Source organism: Hemitrygon akajei, chromosome 5 (assembly GCF_048418815.1).
Source record: "Hemitrygon akajei chromosome 5, sHemAka1.3, whole genome shotgun sequence".
Classification (NCBI taxonomy): domain Eukaryota; kingdom Metazoa; phylum Chordata; class Chondrichthyes; order Myliobatiformes; family Dasyatidae; genus Hemitrygon; species Hemitrygon akajei.
The window spans coordinates 135,724,419-135,744,036 of NC_133128.1; the positions used below are offsets into that span (position 1 = coordinate 135,724,419).

General features: G+C 40.0%; 1 protein-coding gene across 6 annotated transcripts in view; it reads left to right on the top strand.

Annotated features, from left to right (window-relative positions):
* The window catches only part of usp40 (ubiquitin specific peptidase 40), a 132,752-nt gene that overhangs the window by 90,856 nt on the left and 22,278 nt on the right, over window positions 1-19,618 (top strand). For all 6 annotated transcript variants that reach the window (XM_073046574.1, XM_073046571.1, XM_073046570.1 and 3 more), the window contains 5 exons: window positions 2,590-2,626; window positions 5,109-5,173; window positions 7,922-7,996; window positions 8,917-9,046; window positions 16,645-16,739. In XM_073046574.1, coding sequence (XP_072902675.1) covers window positions 2,590-2,626; window positions 5,109-5,173; window positions 7,922-7,996; window positions 8,917-9,046; window positions 16,645-16,739 — 402 coding nt within the window. The remainder of the gene's footprint in view (window positions 1-2,589; window positions 2,627-5,108; window positions 5,174-7,921; window positions 7,997-8,916; window positions 9,047-16,644; window positions 16,740-19,618) is intronic.

Consider the following 19,618-nt stretch of genomic DNA (forward strand, 5'->3'; position numbering starts at 1 on the left):
AATTTGCTGATCCAATTTGCCACATTATCATCCAGATCATTGATATAGATGACAAATAACAATGGACCCAGCACTGATCCCTGTGGCACACCACTAGTCACAGGCCCCCACTCAGAGTAGCAATCCTCCACTACCACTCTCTGGCTTCTTCCATTGAGCTAATGTCCAATCCAATTTACTACCTCACCATGTATACCTAGCGACTGAATCTTCCTAACTAACCTCCCATGCAGGACCTTGTCAAAGGCCTTACTGAAGTCCATGTATACAACATCCACTGCCTTCCCTTCATCCACTTTCCTGGTAACTTCCTCAAAAAACTCTAATAGATTAGTTAAACATGACCTATCACGCACAAAGCCATGCTGACTTTTTCTAATAAGTCCCTGTCTATCCTATCTCTTAGTATTCCTTCCAATAATTTAGCTACTACCGATGTCAAACTTACCAGCCTATAACTTCCCAGCTTACTTTTTGAGCCTTTTTTAAACAATGGAACTACATGCAGCATCTCCAAGTTTGCGGATGACACGAAGCTGGGCAGCAGTGTTAGCTGTGAGGAGGATGCTAAGAGGATGCAGGGTGACTTGGATAGGTTAGATGAGTGGGCAAATTCATGGCAGATGCAATTTAATGTGTATAGATGTGAGGTTATCCACTTTGGTTGCAAGAACGGGAAAACAGATTATTATCTGAATGGTGGTCGATTAGGAAAAGGGGAGTTGCAACGAGACCTGGGTGTCATTGTACACCAGTCATTGAAAGTGGGCATGCAGGTACAGCAGGTGGTGAAAAAGGCAAATGGTATGTTGGCATTCATAGCAAAAGAATTCGAATATAGGAGCAGGGAGGTTCTACTGCAGTTGTACAAGGCCTTGGTGAGACTGCATCCAGAGTATTATGTGCAGTTTTGGTCCCCTAATCTGAGGAAAGACATTCTGGCCATAGAGGGAGTACAAAGAAGGTTCACCAGATTGATTCCTGGAATGGCAGGACTTTCATATGAAGAAAGACTGGATCGACTAGGCTTATACTCGCTGGAATATAGAAGATTGAGGGGGGATCTTATTGAAACGTATAAAATTCTAAAGGGATTGGACAGGCTAGATGCAGGAAGATTGTTTCTGATGTTGGGGAAGTCCAGAACAAGGGGTCACAGTTTAAGGATAAAGGGGAAGCCTTTTAGGACCGAGATGAGGAAAAACTTCTTCACACAGAGAGTGGTGAATCTGTGGAATTCTCTGCCACAGGAAACAGTTGAGGCCAGTTCATTGAATATATTTAAGAGGAGGTTAGATATGGCCCTTGTGGCTAAAGGGATCGGGGGTATGGAGAGAAAGCAGGTACAGGGTTCTGAGTTGGATGATCAGCCATGATCATACTGAATGGCGGTGCAGGCTCGAAGGGCTGAATGGCCTACTCCTGCACCTATTTTCTATGTTTCTATGAGCTATCCTCCAATGCTCTGGCACCTGACCCGCGGATATCGACATTTTAAATATTTCTGCCAGGGCCCCTGCAATTTCAACACTAGTCTCCTTCAAGGTCCGAGGGAATACCCTGTCAGGTCCTGGGGATTTATCTACTCTGATTTGCCTCAAGACAGCAAGCAACTCCTCCTCTTATAGACTCCATTCCAGTTTCCTTAGTAAATACAGATGCAAAAAACCCATTTAATATCTCTCCCATTTCTTTTGGTTCCATACATAGCCGACCACTCTGATCTTCAAGAGGACCAATTTTATCCCTTACTATCCTTTTGCTTTTAACACACCTGTAGAAGCTCTTAGGATTATCCTTCACCCTGACTGCCAAAGCAACCTCATGTCTTCTTTTAGCCCTCCTGATTGATTTCTTTCTTAAGTATTTTCTTACTCTTTTTTATACTCCTCAAGCATCTTATTTCCTCCCTGTTGCCCATACATGTTATACATCTCTCTCTTCTTCTTTATCAGAGTTCCAATATCCTTCGAGAACCAAGGTTCCTTATTCTTATTCATTTTGCCTTTAACCCTGACAGGAACATACAAACTCTGCGCTCTCAAAATTTCTTCTTTGAAGGCCTGCCACTTACCAATCACTTCCTTGCCAGAGAACAACCTGTTCCAATCTACACTTTTTAGATCCTTTCTCATTTCTTCAAATTTGGCCTTTTTCCAGTTTAGTTCTTCAACCTGAGGACCAGATCGATCTTTATCCATGATCATTTATTTTCTTTTTACCATTAACTCCAGCTCTAAAACTGCCTAAATGTGCGAGTGTGTGTACACACAGTTTACAGTTCACAGTATACACACAGTTTAAAAGCTCCTTATTTTTCTAGACTTGTGATATGTATTTTGCTTCCCTTTATTCCACCATCACAACTGTTTTCTATGACCTGCTTATTTCAAGGATTCTATCCTTAATTTTTTGTCTTGGTGTAATAAATTATGCAGTTGTTACTACTCTTTTTAAAATCTCCAAGACTGCTATTTTTGTAAATTAGTTCTTTGATAAACTTTTGAGTAGTTTATATGTTTAACATTACCATATGTTGTAATTGTTTCAAATGACCTTTCATTCCAACCTTACTACCTCTCGTTTCAGTGCTTGAAGCTGATGTTAGAGAAAGCTGGATTATCAGGTACTTAAGAATTCCAACTCCTACAATAGTTTGACTGCCTATTTTAGTTTACAGTGTCTTGTGAAAGTATTCAGCCCTCAACCCTTTGTTCACATAAATTTGAGTATTACAACCAAGGATTTTGATCAATTTAACTGGGGACTTTTATTTAAGAATCACATGCTCCTTTTTTACACAGTAGAGAGTCCAAAAAACAGGGAAAATAGTGAAGTTTGAAATTATTCATCCTCCTTTGTTCAGCTACGTCAGGATGTTGTGCATCGACTATAGCTCAGTATTTAATACCATCATTCCCACAATCCTGATTGAGAAGTTGCAGAACCTGGGCCTCTTTACCTCCCTCTGTAATTGGATCCTTGACTTCCTAACCGGAAGACCACAGTCTGTGTGGATTGGTGATAATATATCCTCCTCGCTGACGATCAACGCTGGCGCACCTCAGGGGTGTGTACTTAGCCCACTGCTCTACTCTCTAATACACATGACTGTGTGGCTAGGCATGGCTCAGATACCATAATTAAATTTGCAGACAATACAACCATTGTCGGTAGAATTTCAGGTGGTGACGAGAGGGCGTACTGGAGTAAGATATGCCAACTAGTGGAGTGGTGCCGCAGCAACAACCTGGCACTCAACGCCAGTAAAACGAAAGAGCTGATTGTGGACTTTAGGAAGGGTAAGACGAAGGAACACATGCCAATCCTCATAGAGGGATCAGAAGTGGAGATAGTGAGCAGTTTCAAGTTCCTGGGTGTCAAGATCTCTGAGCATCTAACCTGGTCCCAACATATTGATGTAGTTATAAAGAAGGCAAGGCAGCAGCTATACTTTTTTGGGTGTTTTAAGAGATTTGGCTTGTCAACAAATACACTCAAAAACATTTATAGTTTTACTGTGGAGAGCATTCTGACAGGCTGCATCAATGTCTGGTATGGAGGAGCTACTGCACAGGACCGAAAGAAGCTGCAGAAGGTTGTAAATCTAGTCAGCTCCATCTTGGGTACTAGCCTACAAAGTACCCAGGACATCTTCAGGGAGTGGTGTCACAGAAGGGACCTCCAGCACCCAGGGCATGCCTTTTTCTCACTGTTACCATCAGGTAGGAGGTTCAGAAGCCTGAAGACACACACTCAACAATTCAAGAACAGCTTCTTCCCCTCTGCCATCCGATTCCTAAATAGACATTGAATCTTTGGACACTACCTCACTTTTTTTAGTGTACAGGATTTCTGTTTTTGCACATTTTAAAAAATCTATTCAATATACGTATGCTGTAATTGATTTACTTGTTTATTATTATTATTGTTTTTATTTTTTTTCCTTCTCTGTTAGATTATGTATTGCATTGAACTGCTGCTGCTAAGTTAACAAATTTCACATCACGTGCCAGTGATAATAAACCTGATTCTGAGAACTTAGTTGAACCATCTCTCGCAGCTATTACAGCCAGTAGTCTTTAGATAAGCCTCTGTCAGCCTTGCACTATATATGCCTATTCCTCCTTGCAAAAATGCTCAAGCTCTGCTGGGTTCATTGGGGAGCAGTGGTGGACAGCAATCTTGAGATCTTGCCAGAGATGTTCGATTGAGTTAAGGTCAGGACTCTGACTGGGCCACTCAAGGACATCAATTTTCTTCATTTAAAGCCACTCCATGCATTGCTCTAGCAGTGTGATTTTGATTGTTGCCCGGCTGAAAGATGCTAGCAGGTTTTTATCTAGGATCTCTGTATTTAGTAGCTTTCACTCTTCCATCAGTTTTGACCAGGTTTGCAGTCCCTGCTGCTGAAAAACATCCCCATAGCATGATGCTACCTCCACCACATAGATGGTGTTACCTGGCTGATGCGCAATATTAGACTTATGCCACATGTGCTGCTTAGTGTTGAAGCAAAAAAGTTTTACTTTAATCTCATTTCCACAAGACCTCCTTCCACATCTTTACAGTATTTTCTAAGTGACACTTTGCACAGTCTTTACAGGCAAAGATATGTTTTTTTTAGTGGTACGTGTGGTGTAATCATTAGCCAGGTAACAGCATCCTTCCTGTAAAGTATGGAGGAAGTAGCAATATGCTGTGGGTATGCTTTTCAGCAGCAGGGATTGGAAATCTGGTCAGAAATGATGGGAAAATGAATGCTGCTAAAATAAAGAGATCCTTGGTAAAAGCCTGTTAGCCTCTACCAGAAAGCTTAAACTGGGGAAGTTCATTTTTCAGCAGGACAATGACACAAAGCACACTATCAGAGCAATGCATGAGTGGCTTCAAATGAAGAAACTTAATGTCCTTGACTGCTCAACCCGATCGACAGTAAAGAATTCAGCAAAGTATTTGCATTGTCACTGGTAACAAAATAAACTTGGATTTAGACTAAATTTTCAAGGATACTTCAGGAAACATAAGTTGAGAAAAATATTAATGTTTATGAAATTGCTATCAGAATATTAAGAGTTCACTCATGGAAATCTGTGTTTGTTCTGCAGGAGAAAATTGGCATTTAAGGAAAACTGATTGGTGCTATGATGCTGGAGAAGTTTTGAAAGATGAGGTGAGGTAGAAAGTCATTTCAATTACTTTTGTATATTAAATACGAATTTTTTTCCCAAAATGTTGTGATGCTATGAAAATGTTTATAATTGTACCATTTCCAATCCAAAAACCAGTTAGAATGACACCAAATAGTGCAGCCAGTCTTATACAAATAATAGATTTCTTGGCAATAATTTGATTTTGTAAACTCATCGAGGCCTTTATAAAATGTAGAAACAGACCCTTTGGTCTACCATGTCCATGCTGACCAAGTACCTACCTATAATTCATTTTCTTGTGCTTCGCTGATTCATTTGCTCCTTGAGATACCTAGATGTGCTGAGAGTTCCTGCCTTGGGCATTAGGTTCTAGATCAGGGTACCCCAATTAGTTTTCCCCAAGGGCCAAATTATGTCAAGCATGCCAAGCCAAGGGCCAAAACATCTAGAGTTTCTTTTCAGTACACCTGTAAGTTGTTTTATGGGCAGATGTTGTTGCTGCTATTACCATTATTATTATTATTATTATTATTATTGCAGTAGTAGTAGTAATAATTTAGGCCTGTAATTCTCAAACCTGTGTTGTGAGTCACAGAAGAAAAAATGCACTCTTGAAACAAAATAAATCCAAAACCAACCATTTAATTATGACCTAGCTATCACAACTGTCAGCTGTCACATTGAGAACTCATCTGGCACTTAAAATACATGAACGAACACACGCACACAAAACATGGTAGTCTTCACCACTTCTCTTCCACACAGAGAACACTTCTCTTCCACACAATGAGTTTCAGTAGTACTGCCTTTTCCAATGTTTCTGTTCTCTCATTTAATCTATTTGTTCTTTTTAATTAAGCTATATAGCATTTGAAGAATGAAGTGTAGCTATAAATGAAATTATCAGTATTATTGTTGTAATATTATTATACCACAGTAAGATTGACAAATGGACAAAAATAAATTGATTCACTCACCAGTCAGTGAGAGAAGTGATAGCGACGGGATGAGGCAATCCTCCTGATGTCAGGCCTGTGTTCTATTGTGGCAATCCTGAGGCACTGGCCAAGATGTGCATTGGAGAGTCTGTTTCTGTCCTGGTTCTTGATAGAGTTCATTGAAGAAAACGATGACTCACGTGTATGTGGAGGGGAACAGTGTGAGTAGGAGCATTGCAATAGCTCTTGTGTTTTTGAATAGAGCTTGGTGATGATCCAAAAGTCACTCGCCCCAATGTCCTTGTGTTGTGCTTTGAGCAAATCAGATGTTCCCATTTCCAAGACCTCCATCTGAAGAGTTGCCTCATCTATGGAAGGCACCAGCTTTTTGGCCTCTGCAATCCACTGGCTGTCAGCGGAAATGGAGAATGGCCATCTCAGGAAGGGGAGGATGTCACCTGAGAGTTTAGGGGAGCTTTCAAATCGTTCCCTGAAGTTTTCTGCCAGGCTCATCACGAAATCCTTCATCACTGGATCCTCCCGCATTTCGTTCTTCTCGCAATGCTCCCGCAGACGTGGAAAGTGCAACTTTTTCCCGTGAATGTCTCCTGCCAAAAGGTTCAGCTTTGACTGGAAAGCTTCAATCGCCTCGTACATGTCAGCAACAGTGTGGTTGTTGCCTTGTAATTGCAGATTAAGTTGATTTAGATGAGACATGATGTCACACAGAAAAAGAATGTGTACGGTGTGGGATGAGGTTAAAATAAATTAGTGCAGCGCGCGCTTTATTTACATGTTATGACAGGTGCGTTCATGTAAGTGCCAAAGGGTCGGCATGGTCCAGACGTTTGGTTCTCGCGGTCCGGACCTGGCCTGTGGTCCACCTATTGGGGTTGTCTGTTCTAGATTGTCCTTTTGGTGGAAAAAGTTCTTCCTCGCATCCCCTCTAAATCCCTTGTGTTTTATGATAAACATATGCCATCTAATGTTAGATCCCTCTTTATGGGGAAGGGTTTCCTAACTTTGCCCTTCATAACTTTGTATGCTTCTGTCAGATTCCCCCTTCTTGGTCTCCTCCATTCTAATGAAAACATACTCAGCCTCTCTAGTTTTTCCTGAAAATAAAAAAAGCTCCATCAGGCAAGTTCCAAGTGAATCTCTTCTGCACCCTCTCTAGTGCTTGCTTTAATGTAGTACTTTTACATGGGACCTAATAGAAGTTAAAACAATAAACAGTTGGAGGGGAACCCTTTGCTTGATCTCGACAGTTACTCTACAATTGTACTTGGATAGAATGTGTTTGAAGTTAACTGGATCATTATGGAGTAAACTGTACCCCCCCCCCCCCCCGGGTGTCACACAGAAAACTGGCTCAGATGAAAAACTGAATGGCAGCTGAGAGCCATTAGATTCAGATTAATTTTATTTATCACATGTACATTGAAGCATAGAGTAAAAAAAATGTCCTTTGTGTTAACAACCCAAAGATGTGCTGGGGGCAGCCCACAAGTGTTGTCACACATTCCAGCACCAACATAGCATGCTGACAATACTCGGCAGAACAACACAGAACACAGCAAAATGGAACATGATAAGCAATAAAGCAACAGCAAAACGAGCCCTGTTCCAGACAGACAGTCGTCCAAACCCAGGACAGGCCTCTGGGGTTCCAGTCTCTAGGCTTTGGTTATTGGGCTTTGACTTCTGATCCACCAGGATTCTTAAATGGGGTCTGTGCTTTCAGCAGCAAGAGGCATTTGTATAAAATTGACAGGAAAGGATGAAAACCTAAGGTTTGTGTAGTAATTTCCTTTTTTTTTGTATTTGTAGGAAGCTACAGTAGCAGACATGAAAATAACCAATGGAGACACACTTGTTCTCATGGAAGGGCGACTTCCACCAAAGGTGAATCTTTGAACCCATTTGGAAGAGCACACCACACATTCTGTTTCAGCTTTTATAATAGAAATATACAACAGCCAAAACTTACTATATGTAAGCAAAAATTTAAAAAAATAGTTAGCCTAGTTATTTCAATGGCTTTTAATTAATGTGTATTGCATACTAGTGTTTGTCCTGATGGATTTCACTTTATCTTTTTTTTTCAATTTCCAATCTTTCCAGTGGAGTAGTAGTACACCTCACTCAGCTGGAGACTCTTAAAGTCAGCCATCTTTTCTATAATTGTAGAAACTTTTAAAATTGTTATCATTTGTTGTTCAGTATCTGGTCAAATAAAGCAAAAGGATTCAGCCTGTCACCCTAATGCCTAAAGCTCTCTGAAATAGCTTTTCAACAGTCAACCAAAACAATCTGTTTTCACCACTTCTTCACAGTCCTTTCCACATCATAATAATTTATGTTAAAATGTCTCACCTCTAGTTCTTTTGCTAATTATTCTAATCTTTTTTTCTTTGTGATTGCAATATCCTTATTTATTCCATCTGGTTTCTTCATATGTTAAGTATTTAGATGAGCCACCGAAATGCTACAGCTTGCAAGACTTTCGGCCAAGTGCTGGAAATTGGAATCAGAATAAATGCATACTTGATGGCCCACACAGATTGTGGTTTGAAAGGCCTGATTGCATGTTTTATTCCTCCATAAGTATGTCCTTCTATGAAATTTCCACATAGCCATCTCTTCTTCGACAACCACGTCATGTTTTTCTGTTGGCATCATGTTAAAAATGGACCAGTATTGATAGTGAAAGAAGATATTTTAGTTTTTCAAGAAAACCTCGTCATGTTTCAGGGAATGGGTCTGTTTCACCCTCTGTATCAAATAAAAGATAAAATTCTTTCTTTTTGCCATATTTCTTGCAGGGATTTCTGATGTTACCTGTATGGTTCTACCAATCTACACTGAATTCGGTAAACTCGGGGTACATTCAAGAGAAGCAAAAAAGCATTGAAGACAGGCTTTGTTCTTTAAGCATCTTGTCCAGTGCAACAGGTAGGTCAACTAAACTGAGGAGACTGAGTTTAGTAATGAGTGCAGATTAGGATGCCCTGGGTTCCTGCACTATCTTGATGTAACTGGTATTTCTAGATTCTTTCAGAATAATTACAGGCATGCAAACATTATAGGTATTACAAGATTAGGTTTTCCTTTGAATTTAATTTGTAAGAGATAATCATGCCTTTTTCCTCTCCCACAGCTTCCATGTTATAGGAGCTATTCAATTTGAGAATGAAAAATGTTTTGATTCATGGATGGTGTAATGCCCCCTGGTGCACAGTTAAGTTTAGTTGCAGGTGACTTCAACTTGAAACTCCACTTTAAATGATTATTCAAAAAAGTTGTTGAATTATTTTGAGCAAAGTATAATGGCATGCTTGTGATCTGTAATACATGAATAAAACTGTTATTTTAGTTTTATTTTTATATGGTTGCTACTTTTTTCTTAGTTTCCTTACAAGTGCTTTGTCTAAGCAGAGATGAAGGAATGAATGAGGTAACTCTAAATCTACTGCTTTTAAATATCTATAATTAAATGAGAGCCGAAGTGGTGAAGTATATTTCTTTGAATCTTGAGTGTAATTAGGTGCTGAGAGCTGCCTCACCTCCTCCAGTGTATTGTTACAAACATCTCTTTATGTCACCATTCTTATCAATGGCAACTGTTAGTTTAATATGGCATTTATTTCATTGTTAATCTAGTCCCAGCCTTAAGCTATTCTTAATAAATGATGTAAATGATGTAAAAACAGTCCAAAAGACATTTGGAACTTATTTGTCTTACAAAAAAGGGGCCTTGCAAAGAGTTGAAGCACTGAGATGAGACTTGCTGTATAACTGGACAGGCTTTCAACGTACAAAATTAAACCTAACCAGATCATAGTGCCGCTTACAACATAAAACATATTTGCTACCATATTGGGAATGAGAGTAGGCCACTTGGCCTCTTGAGGCAGCGCTAGTAAGATTGCTGACCTAATTGTTAACTCCCCTCCACAATCTCATTTAACAATGGTAACCTTTCATGTCCTTATCAAGAACTCATCTACCCTTTCCTTAAAATATTCCAAAATTCTGATCCATTATCCTCTGGTGGAAGTTCCAAGGAACTTAAACGGTAACCCCTTCCTTACAGAAATGACCTCTAGTTCAAGAGTTTCACATGAAAATAAACACCTTTTCCACATCTGCCCCTTAAGGTACGTTTTGGTCAAATCTCCTCTCACTTTTCTAAATCTCATCAAATATAAGCCATTCCTCTCTAGTGTTTACTCATAAGACAGCCTACCTATTCTAGATATTAATCTCTAGTAAAGTCATAGAAAATCACAACGCAGAAACCGGCCCTTTGGCCCATCTAGTTCATGCTGTGCCATTTAAACTGTCTATTACATCGGTGTGGTAAACCATGTATATCTGTCTGGACATGTCCCTCTGCTGACTGCTCCTGTGGCTCCTCCGACAGACCCCTGGATAAAGGTGATGGTGTCACTGCTCCTCCCACAGTCCAGGGCAGTCATCCAGCATGGACGTGGTCCATTTTACTGCTAATAAAAGCCTTTCAGTATTTACTCTACTTCCAGTCTTTTGGAGTTATTGATAGTGCATCAATCGGGACCATAGATCTCCAGACCCCTGTCACCATATACCTAAACAAACTCCTCTTAAACGTTGAAATTGAGCTCGCAGTCCACCACTTGCACTGACAGCTCATTCCACATTCTCACCACCCTCGAAGTGAAGAAGTTTCCCCTCATGTTCCCCTTAAACTTTTCACCTTTCACCCTTAACCAATGACCTCTAGATGGAATCCCACCCAACCTCAGTGGAAAAAGCCTGCTTGCTTTTATCTTATCTATATGCCTCATAATTCTGTATACCTCTATCAAATCTCTTCTCAGTCTTCTGCGTTCCAACGTATAAAGTCCTAACCCATAAGACCATAAGATATAGGTGCAGAATTAAGCCATTTGAACCATTGAGTCTGCTCTGCCATTTCATCATGGCTGATCAAATTTTCCTTTCAGCCCCAATCTCCTGCCTTCTCCCCGTATTCCTTCTTGCCCTGACCAATCAAGAATCTATCAACCTTTGCTTTAGATATACATAAAGATGGCCTCCATGGCTGCCTGTGGCAAAAAATTCAGAATAAGAATCAGATTTATTATCATCGGCATGTGACATGAAATGTGTTAACTTGGCAGAAGCAATGCATAATATAGAAGAAAAAAAACAAAATAAAATAATAATAAAAAATAAGTAACTAAATCAATTACAATATATGTATATTGAATAGATTAAAAGAAGTTGTACAAAAACAAATATGTATAAAAATGAGGTAGTGTACAAGGGTTCAGTGTCCATTTAGGAATTAGATGGCAGAGGGGAAAAAGCTGTTCCTGATTGCTGAGTGTGTGCCTTCAGGCTTCTGTACCTCCTACTCGATGGCAACAGTGAGAAAAGGGTATTCCCTGGGTGCTGGAGGTCCTTAATAATGGACATTGTCTTTCTGAGGTACCACTCCTTGAAGATGTCCTAGGTACTTTATAGGCTAGTACCCAAGATGGAGCCGACTAAATTTACAACCCTATGCAGCTTCTGTCGGTCCTGTGCAGTAGCCCCCTCCCCTTAGCAGACAGTGATGCAGTCTGTCAGAATGCTCTCCATGGTAAATCTATAGAAGTTTTTGAGTGTATTTGTTGACATACCAGATCTCTTCCACACATTTATCACTCTCTGGCTAAAGAAGTTCTTCATCTCAGTTCCAAAATAGCGCCCTTCTATTCTGAGGCTGTGTACCCTGGTGTTAGACTCTCCCACCATAGGAAACATCCTCTCCACATCCACTCTATCAAGGCCTTTCACCATTTGATAGGTTTCAATGACATCACCCCTCATTCTTCTGAATTCCAGCAGGTATAGTCCCAGAGCTATCAAACACTCTTCATATGACAAGCCATTCAATCCTGGAATCCTTTTCCTGAAACTTCTTTGCACCTTCTCCAGTTTCAACACATCCTTTCTAAGATAAGTGGCCCAAAGCTGCTCATAATATTCTAAGTGAGGCCTCACCAGTGCTTTATGAAGTCTCAACATTACATCCTTGCTTTCATATTCTACTCCTCTTGAAAATGAATTCTGGCATTGCATATTCCTTCCCCACCACAGATTCAACTTGCAAATTAACCTTTAGAGAATCCTGCACAAGGGCTCCTTGATCCCTTTGCACCTCAGTTTTGTGTATTTTCTCTCCATTTAGAAAATAGTCAACCCTTTCTTCTACCAAGGTGCATGACCACACACTTCTTGACACTGTATTCCATCTGTCATTTCTGTGCCCATTCTCCTAATCTGTCTAATTCCACCTGTAGCTTCTTTACTTCCTCAAAACTACCCACCCCTCACCTATCTTCGTATTGTCCGCCATCTTTACAGCAAAGCCATCAGTTCCACCATCCAAATCATTGCCATTTAATACAAAAAGAATAGGTCCCAACACAAATCTCTGTGAAACACTACTAGTCACCGGCAGCCAACCAGCTCCCTTTTATTCCCATTCTTTGCTTCCTGCCAATCAGCCACTTCTTTATCCATGCTAGAATTTTTCCGGTAATACCATAGGCTCATAGCTTGTTAAGCAGCCTTGTGTAGATATCAATCTTTCCTTATATTTCAGGTCTTCCAGTCCTGGCAACATCCTTGTACATTTTCTCTGCGCTCTTTCAGCCTTATTTACATCTTTCCTGTTTGTTTGCGAACAAAACTGCACACAATACTCCAAATTAGGCCTCACCAACATCTTGTAAAAGTTCGACATAACATCCCATCTTCTGTACTCAGTACTTTGATTTATAAAGGCCAATATGCCAAATGCTTTCTTTACAACCCTATCAACCTGTGATGCCACGTTCAACGAATTATGGACCTGTATTCCCAGATCCCTTTGTCCTATCACACTCCTAATTGCCCTACCGTTCATTGTGTAAGACCTATATTGGTTGGTCCTACTGAGTTGTAATACTTGTCTGTATTAAAATTTATTTGCCATTTTGCAGCCCATTTTTTCAGCTGGTCCAGATCCCGTTAAAAGCCATGATTGTCATCTTCGCTCTCCACTATACCCCCAATCTTGGTGTCTCTTCAAATTTGCTGATCCAATTAACCACATTATCATCCATATCATTGATATAGATGATTCCATAAGACATAGGAGCAGAATCAGGCATTCCATCGTGGCTGATCCCTGATTCCACTCAACCCCAGACACCTGCCTTCTCGTCATATTGTTGGATGCCCTGACCAATCAGGAAACGATCAACTTCCGCCTTAAATATGTGCATGGACTTGGCCTCCACCGCAGTCTGTGGCAGAGTATTTTACAGATTCGCTACTCTCTGGCTAAAAATTTTTTTCCTTACCTCTGTTCTAAAGTGTCTCCCCTCCATTTTGAGGCTGTGCCCTCTCGTTCTGGATACCCCCACCATAAGAAACATCTTCTCCACATCCATCCTATCTAGTCCTTTCAACATTCAGTAGGTTTCAGTGAGACCCCCCTTCCCCGCATTCTTCTAAATTTCAGTGAGTGCAGGCCCAAAGCTGCCAAATGCTCCTCATAGTTAATCTCTTCATTCCTGGAATCATCCTCGTGAACTTTGATGACAAACAACAAATGACCCAGCACTGATCGATGAGGCACACCACTAGTCACAGCCCTCTAGTTAGAGAGGCAACCATCTACTACAACTCTCTGGCTTCTCCCACAAAACCAATGCTCATCCAATTTATTACCACACCTTGAATGCCAAGTGACTGAACCTTGACTAACCTCCCATGCAAGAACTTGTCAAATGCCTTACTAAAGTCCATGTAAACAACATCCATTGTCTTGCCTTCATTAACTTTCCTGATAACTTCCTTGTAAAAATCTGTAAGGTTGGTTAGACACAACCTACAACACACAAAGTCATGCTGACTATCCTTAATCAGTCCATGTCTATCCAAATATTCATATATCTGGTCCCTTAGAATACCTTCTAATAACTTCCCCACTACTCAGTCAGTGTCACTCAGTCAGTGTCACTGGACTAGAATTTCCTGATTTATTTTTATAGTCTTTCTTAAGCAGCGAAACATTAGCAATCCTCCAGCACTCCACCTGTTGCTAAGGATAATTTAGATATCTTTGCTAAGGCCCTGAAATTTCTGCCCTTGCCTCCCGCGAGGTCTGATCCTGGGGATTTATCCACCCTAATTTGCCTCAAGATAGCAAACACCTCCTCTGTAATCTGTATAGAATCCATGAAGTTGATGCAATTTTGCCTCACTTCTATAGACTCTAGGCCCATCTCCTGAGTAAATACAGATGCAAAAAATGCATTTAGGATCTCCTCCATCTGTTTAGCCTCCACACATGGATTACCATTCTGATCTTCCAGAGGACCAATTTTGTCCCTTGCAACCCTTTTGCTCTTAACATTTCTCCTTCACCGTGTCCGCTAGGGCAATCTCATGCCTTCTTTTAGCCCTCCCAATTTCCAAAAGTGTCTTCATGCATTTCTTTTACTCCATAAGCATCTCATTTGTTCCTACCTGCCTATAGCTACAATACACCACCTATTTTTTTTAATTGTTAACCAGGGCTTGAATATCTCTTGATAACCAAGATTCTCCACACTGGTTATTTTTGCCTTTTATTATGACAGGCACATGGGAGCTTTGTACTCTCAAAAATTCACTTTTGAAGGCCTCCCACTTACAAAGAACACCTTTGCCAGAAAACAGCCTGTCCCAGTCCACACTTGCTAGATCCTTTCTGATACCTTCAAAATTGGCCTTTCTCTAATTTGGAATCTCAAACTGCACCAGACCAGATTTGAAATTAATGGCATTTTAATCACTAGATGCAAAGTGTTCAGCAACATAACCTGTCTCATTCCCTAATAGCAGATCAAGTATCATTACAACTCTCCCTTAAATAAAGAGAACAATACTGTGCACAGTAATACAGTTGAGGACTCACCAGTGCTCTATCTATCTGAAGCATAGCCTCTCCTTTTGTATATGATTTCCCAAGCAATAAACCATAACTGTCCAGGCAGCATCTATGGAAAAGAATAGTAAGTCGATCTTTCAGGTCAAGAACCTTCATCAAGTCTTGCCCCAAAACATTGACTGTACTTTTTTCCATAGATGCTGTCTGGCCTGCTGAGTTCCTCCAGCATTTGGTGTGTGTTGCTCGGATTTCCAGCATCTGCAAATTTTCTCTTGTTTGTGATTGAACCATAGCAGTCCATGTGCTTTCCTAATTCCTTGCTACTTTTTGGCTATTCAGTAATTGAACAGTTGCAGCATGAGCTGCCTTCATGGAAAAGAGTTACTTCATAATTCCAGTAATAGGAGTTACTGAGGAATCACAAGACCGGGAAACAAAAAATGCAATGGGTTAAATCAGATTATTCCTAACAATACAAACATATCAATGCACATTCAGGAACTATGTTTCTTTTGCTTTGGTGCTGCAAGTCACTAGGAACAAGTCTGTTTGGTGACGGTGCCCTCCAGAAATCAGTTTGAAAGCCAAGATGAGCACAATGATGATTCTTTGACAACTAGACACCCTGCATCCATCCAGGATACTGAGCTATAGATGCAATAACATTCATTCTTACATAAGCATGGTTTGATTTGTGTAAAGTAAAAATAGATTGTACTACTCCAAGACTTGAAACCCTAAAATCACCAGCTGTGCCTACTTATCTCAAACCTTGCAGAGAATTTACCAAATCAAGTTTATTCTACTTAATAAGAAATTATATAGCTTTAAAATTTTTTGAAGTAATGACAAGGTGTTCAATAATAGATTCCACTGACGTTTCTTTGGATTGTTTGACTGCGCTTTGAGTTTTACATGGCTGTTCACTTTGGTCATGAGACCATAAGAGACAGGAGCAGAATTAGGACATTCAGCCCATGGAATCTGCTCTGCCATTCCATCGTGGCTGATTTATTATCCCTCTCTACTCCATTTTTCTACGTTCTCCCCATAACCTTTGATGTCCTTATTAAGCACGATCCAATCAACCTCTGCTTTAAACATACCAATGACTTGGCCTGCACAGTCATCTGTGGCAATGAATTCCACAGGTTCATCATCCTTTGGTCAACATTCCTTCTAACCGCTGTTCTTAAGGATTGTCCTTCTGTTCTGAACTATGCCTTCTGGTCCTGGACTCTCCCACTGTTGGAAATATTCTCTCCACTTCCATTCTATCTCAGCCTTTCAGTATTGGATAGGTTTCAATGAAATCCCCCTTATTCTTCCAAACTCCAGCCAGTACAGGCCCAAAGCTATCATATGTTCCTCATAAGTTAACCTTATTATTCCCAAGATCATTCTCGTGTACCTTCTCCAATGTTAGCACATTATTTCAAAGATAAAAGGCCCAGAACTGCTCACAATGCTTCAAATGCAATCTTGACTGTTGTGTTCTTCTTCTTATACAATGCTTATACTTTGGGTATTTTCTAGCTCAACAGCATTTGATGCATTGAAAGTTACTATAGTTGATTCATCTGTCTTTCTTCCTTTACAGACTTTTCACTGCAGCAGAATATGGACACTGACTTGGAATTTGTGGGCAATATTGAGATATCTGGTGATGCTAGTCTTGAGGATTTAAAAACTCAGGTAAGTGAATTCACTACAGCAATGCAGTAAAATTAAAAAAGAATATCATAGACCCAAGAAATTTTCAAACATTGTTTTACTTTGCAAGCACAGGCTTATTCCTGATGCAGTTAATCTGTAAACAATTAGGTCGGCCACTGAATAATTGAGAATCGATTGTAATTTGTTGTGTATTTAACATTTAGGTAATATTGTAAATATATTTGATTAAGTATTCCTTGTTTAAATAATTCATTATGGGTTATATGCAAAAGTACATGAATGACATAATTCATTATGCCACTACATCACGTGTGTGCCTCACTAAAGTAAAATCAAAGTATACATGTTATCCCTGGGCATCCATGTTTTCTTTTGATTAGTTTTTGGAGTTACAAAAATAACAGTGGCGACGAGTAAGTTTTAAAACAAACCCGAGATGACTACCTACATATTGAAGCACAGTATGTTCTTTCCTCTCGAGAGAGACACGTTTGAATTTTTTTTTAAAGTGCAACAGGATTATTTTTTCTTTGGAAGTGCAGTGAATTGTTTGAGAAACAGACAAAATTAACAGGTTCAATAACAGTGAGTACTGGGTAATAATAAATAAAAAGCAGAAATGGCCCGCTACATTGGAATGATGTGTTAGATTGCACAACAGATAACTGGATGTTGTTTACTGAACAAATTCAACAGTATTTTGAAGTAAATGAAATAGCCAATGAAAAGCCAGTGCCAGTGTTACTAAGTGTAATAGGTAGATAGGCTTACAGTTTGCTTAGAAGTTTATTACTCCCAACCAAACCACCAAAATGAGCCTTGCTGAATTCAGGAAAGTAATGAAGGAGCATTTAGAACCAAAACCATTGTTGATTGCAGAACTCTTCAGATTTCATAAGTGAAATCAAAAGGAAGACTTGCATGGCTGAATTGAGATTATGGTCTGCACAGGGAAGAGAAAAAGATTTTTTTTTAAATCAAGTTGCATTTTCAAAAAGAGCACTAACCTGCACACTGCTGATGAAAAATCTGATAATGATGAGAGTGACACAGGTCTGTGTAGGCCTGAGATTTACAGTGTGAAAATTAACAATAGACAAGTATTGTGGCTTATGCCAGAAGTGAACAGCAAATTAATTAAAATGGAATTAGACACTGTTTCAGTCATTCCACAAAAGGAGTTTGAACAGCATTTCAAAGATAGTAAACTGAAGCCAAAAGATATCCAACTAAGAACTTGTGCTGGCAAAAAAGATAACTCATGTTGGAATGACATTTGTGACAGTGAAATAGAACAACCAAGAAGCCACCTTGGACTTGTATGTGCAAAAACATGAGGACCAGCGTAATGGGGACGTGATTGGCAAAGACAACTGCAGCTTGACTGGAGATCCATCCACAATTTGCATGCTGTGCTCCCTGCAATGAAGCCAGTTCAAAGCAAATAAAGAAATTTACTGGATGATGCCACAACTATCTCCGTGCTGTATACCATGAACTGTTGCCCAGTAGAGGACAAACAGGTATTGGTTTCGACTTCTCTGCTTCTAGTTGGAAAGCGTTTTGGACCAAGAAAGGGCCATGCTGCTCAGAGGAATCGTGAACGTTATGAAAACAGTGGACCAACTTTGGCAGTTTTTATAGGCAACATATCTGAGAAAGCTTCTGATATGTAAATTAGACAGTTACTTGCAAATTGTGGCTTGGTTTTAAGCTGGAAGAGAGTTCAAGGAGCTTTAGGAAAGTTGCAAGCCTTTGGATTTTGTGACTGTGAAGAACCAGAATCTACTCTGTGTGCATTAAGATTATTGCATGAACTTCAAGTGGAAAACAAAAAGCTGCTTGTAAAAGTAGATGCAAAGACCAAAGCCCAGCTAAATGAATGGAAAGTCAGAAGTCAATGGAGATACAAAAGCAGAGGGTTCATCAGATGATGCTGTGGATGAGGAAACCAGGAGGAGAGATCAAATTGTAAGAGGAGCAACAGAAGGATAAATAAGGCAATGCTCCAGGGAACTAAATGGACCCTCCCAAGATTAAAATGCACAAACTAGAAGAAGAAAAAAGGAGAAGAAAGGTGTCCGGAGCTGTCAGAACCACTTTGTCCAGTCTACAGTTTCAACCACCATGGAGGAGGCCCCAGAACCTGAGATTGTTTTCACAGCCACAAGTCTTATTTGCCAAACAGAGTGACCTCCTTAGTCAAGAAAGGCATTATCCTGCAAGAGTAAGAAATCCTCCACTGCAATTAAATCTTTAGGCTTGAACGGGATGATTTAAAATTTACTTTGCTGTGGACACCTGTATATAGTAGTTATATAATATACTGTGTATATAGTTGAGATGCATTCTGGATGATGGCACAGCAATGTTCAAGGAAGGCATTGGGAAAACTCAAACATGTCAAAGGTAAAGCGGTGTTAATTGAAAATTCCGCACCCAAATTTTACAAAATCTGTCTGGTTCCTTATCCAATCTGTGATAAAGAAGCCAGTTAGCTGGATCGCATGCAAATTGATGAAACTCTTCCCATGGTTGAGTGGAGCCCATGGGCAATGCCAGTGGTCCCAATTGCCAAAAAGAATGGGTGTATCATGATCTGTGATGATTTTAAGGTCACCGTCAACCTACTACTGAAAGTAGATCAATACACGCCACCAAGGTTATTTTTAGAGTAGTCTGTGCACCTGCACTCTGGCAGAAAGCAATGAATCAGGTGCTGCAAGGCTGCCCAGGCACTCCGTATGACCTGGATGACATTGTTGTTACCAATGAATATGACAAGGTACATCTCCAAAATCCTGTTTTTTTCCCCACAGAGTGGTGAATCTGTGGAATTCTCTGCCCAGGGAAGCAGTTGAGAGCATGACACAACAAGTGTGCGTTCTTTCAACCAA